Genomic DNA, 5,271 nt, shown 5'->3' with positions numbered 1-5,271 from the left:
TGCCCTCCCTTCCATTATCTTCCCAATGGACTTGTTGTTCATCCATTCCATTCTAAGGGTACTCTGGCTAATGCATGCGATCCTTCTTCCGCCGAGCTATGCCACCTCACTGGCCTCCCGTTCTTCAACTTCCACCACCACCACCACCACCATCTTAGAAGGGAGCAAGAGTGCTGCTGATCGTCTTGCCCTGCTCTCCTTCAAGTCCATGATCTCCAATGATCCATTCCAAGGCCTGGCCTCATGGAATGACTCCATTCATATCTGCCAGTGGCAAGGGGTGACATGCGGCCGTCTCCACCCTGAAAGGGTCACTGCCTTGAGACTTGACTCCCTAAACATAGTGGGCTCCATATCACCCTCCTTAGCCAACCTCACCTTCCTCCAGAGGCTCGATCTCCCCAACAACCGCCTCCATGGCCACATCCCACCGGAGCTTGGCAATCTATCCCGCCTACGCTATCTTAATTTAAGCGGAAACTCCCTCGAAGGCGGAATTCCACCCGCTTTTTATCGCTGTCCTCGTCTCCTAGAACTCATTCTCGGGAACAACATGCTTCGAGGGGGGATTCCGTCCAATCTAAGCCAATGTCGAGAACTCCAAGTCCTGAGCCTACGCCGCAACTTTCTCACAGGGAGCATCCCAGATGAGCTTGGCTCCCTCTCGAAGCTCACCTATCTTGACCTCCGCAGCAACAACCTCACAGGCAGCATCCCTCCTTCCTTGGGGAATCTCTCCTCTCTCATCGACCTCGACGTCAACAGCAACTCCCTTTCAGGTATCATCCCCTCGTCCTTGGGTCAGCTCTCGTTCCTCGTCTTTCTTCTTCTACAAAATAACAACCTCGTGGGCATCATCCCTTCTTCTCTTGGAAAGCTCTCCTCTCTTCAATACCTGGACCTATCACATAACAATCTAGACGGAGACATCTCACGTTCACTAGGCAACCTGTCCTCTCTTCTAGATCTGGACCTATCGTATAACAATCTAACGGGAAGCATCCCACCCTCGTTAGGGAACCTCTCCTCTGTCACCGAGATGGACCTTAGTATCAACACCCTCTCAGGAGAAATCCCCCCTTCCCTTGGGCTCCTGCCTTCCCTCTCTGTTCTCTATCTCTCGGGAAACAAACTAAGTGGAGGTATCCCACCTTCATTCGGGTCCACCCATTCTATCACGCTTACAGTAATCGGGCTATCGCATAACAAGTTGTCGGGCAGGATTCCTTCCTCCATCTACAACCTCTCGAGCCTCATCTACCTTGGTGTCGCTGATAACGAGCTCATCGGCACTCTTCCACCTGATTTGGGCCACTCTCTTCCTAACCTCCAAGCACTTCTCATGTACTTCAACCAATTTCACGGGCCCATCCCCGCGTCGCTTGCGAATGCCTCAGGCCTCCAAGACATTGAGCTCACAGGAAATAACTTCACCGGAAAAATCCCCACGAGTCTGGGTGCCTTGCCAGAGCTATACTTGTTGAGTCTGCACGGGAATCAACTGGAAGCTGAAGATGTCGACGACTGGAGCTTCCTCACTTCCTTGACGAATTGCAGCAACCTACAAATATTGCAACTTGGTGCGAACAGGCTCCGAGGCATGCTGCCCAGCTCCATAGCTAACCTCTCCATCACCCTCCAAACTCTGACTCTGGGAGGGAACCAAATATCAGGTAGCATTCCTTCTGAAATCGGGAAACTCTTCAACCTGACTTACCTTGACCTGAGCCAGAATCTTCTCACTGGTAGTATTCCTGACTCCATTGGAAAACTCCGGAGCTTACAAGCACTTCGCATGTCTAACAATAAATTGTCAGGTCAAATTCCAACCTCAATCGGCAACCTGACTCAGCTGATTGAACTTGATTTAATAGCCAATTCTTTGACAGGAAGCATCCCTGCAACCCTGGGTAACTGTCAAGCTTTGGAATTTCTTGATCTTTCATACAATGAGCTTACAGGTGGCATACCCAAAGAGGTTGTTAGCCTTTCCTCGCTCTCCAGGTACCTTGGCTTGTCGCATAATTCGCTCGTCGGGCCCCTGCCTTCCGAAATTGGTAGCTTGAAAAATCTCCATGAGTTGCACTTATCTGAAGACGTTTTAACTGGTGAGATTCCTGGAAGCATTGGAGAATGCCAAGTCTTGGAGATCCTGTATATGGAAGGTAACCACTTGCAAGGGATCATTCCCCAATCCATGAGCAATTTGAAAGGGATACAAGAGTTGGATCTTTCTCGCAACAACTTGTCAGGTGGTGTCCCACAGTTTCTAGAGGAGTTAAAATTTCTGCAATACCTGAATCTCTCTTTTAACAATTTTGAAGGTGAGGTGCCAACTAAAGGAGTTTTTCGAAATCTGAGTGCCTTTTCGGTCGTTGGTAATGACCGGCTTTGTGGTGGTGACCCAAAATTGGGCTTGAAAAAATGTTCTACGCAAAGCAACAAGAGAAAAAACGGATCGTTGCCAATCAAAGTGATCATTCCAGTTGCTGCCGCACTTCTGTGTTTAATATGTTTGGTAATCATTCGTTATAGGTTATGTAATTCTAGAAAGGAGGTTCCATCAACAGCCTTGGTAGAAGAACAACTCATAAAAGTCTCTTACTCGGACCTTCTTAAAGCAACAGATGGGTTCTCGCTGGCAAATCTGATTGGTGCTGGAAGCTACGGCTCCGTGTATAAAGGAATTTTGGATTTTGATGAAGAGAAAATTGTGGCTGTGAAGGTACTCAACCTTCAACAGAAAGGGGCTTCCAGGAGTTTTATGGCTGAATGTAATGCTTTAAGAATTATCCGTCATCGAAATCTCGTCAAGGTAATAACATGCTGTTCCAGTGTGGATTACAAAGGGGATGATTTCAAAGCTCTAGTCTTTGAGTTCATGCCTAATGGGAGTCTGGAGAAGTGGTTGCATCCAGAAGCAAGTGATCAAAGTCGAGAGACAAATCTGAGTCTCATCCAGAGGCTGAACATAGCCACAGACGTTGCCTCTGCAGTGGATTATCTTCATCACCATGGCCCAACCCCAATTGTTCACTGTGATCTGAAGCCGAGCAATGTTCTTCTCGACGAAGATATGACTGCTCACGTGGGTGACTTTGGGCTGGCAAGGTTTCTTACCAAAACGGTGAGCAAGTCATCTCAGAATCCATCCTCATCAATTGGAATGAAGGGGACAATTGGGTATGTTGCTCCAGGTGAGGATCTCATCCATGACTTGTTTCAACTTCTGTATGGGTGTTTTCCAAATTTAAAAGAAAAAAAGAAAACAGAGGCAGTATCATAAGTACTGATAATTTAATATGAGCGAGTTTGCATGCCTAAATATTTCTTTCATGCATCATTTTCCATAAATCAGAGTGTAGTTTTCTTTGAAGAATAAATCAGAGGATGGTTACTTTCCTTCTGCATGATTCTTCTATTGCCATTCTGAAGGGAAAGCGCATGCTTACTGACTTGATTTGTATTAAAATAACTAATGCATGCTGTGGCAGAATATGGGGTGGCCAACCAATTATCTACCGAAGGAGATGTGTACAGCTTTGGGATACTTCTGTTGGAGATGTTTACAGGGAAGAGACCGACCGATGAGACATTGAATGAAGGCACAAGCCTTTGTAAGTTTGTTGAGATGGCGTTTCCTCGAAGAGTCATTGATATTATAGATCCACGCCTACTGGAAGAGAAAGATGGAGAAGTCGATGATAAAATTCAAAACACAGGTGAGGCAAGACGAAGAACACAAGAGTTCTTGGTTTCCATGCTTAGGATTGGCCTCTTATGCTCGAAGGAATCACCAAAGGAGCGAATGCAGATGGGAGACGTGATCAAGGAATTGCTCAAGACTAGGGATGCATTAACAGGAGCTGGAATTCATGGGGAAAGGAGCAACAGAAACAGTTCTAAAGGAGAAGGTCCATCAGCAGTTGATGACAATGAGTGGGTGTGACGGTAAAAAACCAATGTGTTTTTTTTGGGTATCAAAGATATCATGCCTTATCGTCCATACTTTCGGTTATCTGTGTAGACTCATGGAGAGATGGTGTAATAAAAACGCAACAGTCTTCTTCTTCTTCCTCTTCTCCTCCTCCTTTTCCTTTTTTTGTTGGACGGAAAAAAAAAAGGAAGAGAGCTAGTTCGCCCAGATTTTATTATTAATTGGATTTGATATTTATAAGAATGAGATAGACAAGTAAGATAGAAGAGAAATTAGTTATAGTTTTTTGTGACAATGGAGAGCGGGTGCTAAGAAGTGATCGATGGCTCTGCTTTGCTTTCCCACGACTTAGGTTTGCCCATGGTTGGAAGGTATTTATTTAGTCTTGTGGAGGATTGCATCGATAGTCGATTTCTTTCCAACAACAAGGTCAAAACCTTCAATTGTTCCAAGTCAAGTTGGGTGGGTTGGCCTTATGGCTTAATATTCCGTACCAATTGTTTCCAATTCCGATAAGAAGCCACCGGCACATTGCTCTTCAATGCTCTGCGATACAGATCTTCAAACAAGGAAACCAAAGGCATAGCACCAGTCCATTCATCCTCCCAAAATTTAATAATAAAATGAAATAGTTAAATGTTCATATTCTTGGTTATACTACCAACACTTGGAATGAGCAAGTTTTATTATTATTTTTTTCTATTTGTTTTTTTGGAAATAAAGCAGGGCTTCCGCCATCCAGGTGCTTGCTTAGAATCTTTTGCCATGTAGAGATGAAGCCAACTAAACAACTGAACTAAATCTACTTCTTCTAATGATAAAAAAAATTAGTTTCCTCTTTCTTTAATTTTTTTCTTTCTTGGCTTGGGTGTTCGATTGCAATATTTGAACATGGGACAACATTGAGGCGTGCAGGTCCATGTGCCACGGTGAGCCTCGAATGACAGCCATCATGCCAATCATGAACAGTCATGATTGAAAGATTGGCCCTCTCTAATCTAAGTCGGGACCAACATGTTTTCGAGAGTCAAACTTTGCAGTCACCTGTTTCCTTCCATGCGACTGGACCATTGGGCATGTGTTACATAGGTATCAAGCAACTTCTCTAAAGGATAATAAAGGTTGTACAAACGGTGTAACGACCGAGGATCATATTCAAAAAAGACTAGTCAAAAGATTATTTGAGTTTCTTAGTCTTATATAAGTATTCATGGTCTTTCTGGCAAAAACCAACATGATATTAAATATATACACACTTGCACGAGTCCTTACATACTCCCCCTATTTAGATCTTTACATCTTTGTCGCACTAAGAGTCCAAATTCATGCAAATC

General features: G+C 44.5%; 1 protein-coding gene across 1 annotated transcript; it reads left to right on the top strand.

Moving 5' to 3' along the window:
- LOC105036540 (receptor kinase-like protein Xa21) lies at positions 1 to 4,077 on the top strand. Its single transcript, XM_073254812.1, has 2 exons — positions 1 to 3,197; positions 3,495 to 4,077. The coding sequence occupies exons 1-2, from the start codon at positions 26 to 28 to the stop codon at positions 3,947 to 3,949; spliced, it is 3,627 nt and encodes a 1,208-aa protein (XP_073110913.1). The 5' UTR covers positions 1 to 25; the 3' UTR covers positions 3,950 to 4,077.
- The last annotated feature ends 1,194 nt before the right edge of the window (positions 4,078 to 5,271 follow it).

The sequence above is a fragment of the Elaeis guineensis genome, chromosome 3 (genome assembly GCF_000442705.2).
Source record: "Elaeis guineensis isolate ETL-2024a chromosome 3, EG11, whole genome shotgun sequence".
NCBI classification, from domain to species: Eukaryota; Viridiplantae; Streptophyta; class Magnoliopsida; order Arecales; family Arecaceae; genus Elaeis; species Elaeis guineensis.
This window is presented reverse-complemented; position numbering and strand designations above follow the sequence as displayed.

What these genes read in the sequence shown, in the direction of transcription:
- LOC105036540 (XM_073254812.1), top strand. Translation starts at nt 26, where the DNA reads ATGGACTTGTTGTTCATCCATTCCATTCTAAGGGTACTCTGGCTAATG. An exon ending in AATTGGGTATGTTGCTCCAG is followed by an intron (nt 3,198 to 3,494) that starts GTGAGGATCTCA and finishes ATGCTGTGGCAG; the next exon opens with AATATGGGGTGGCCAACCAA.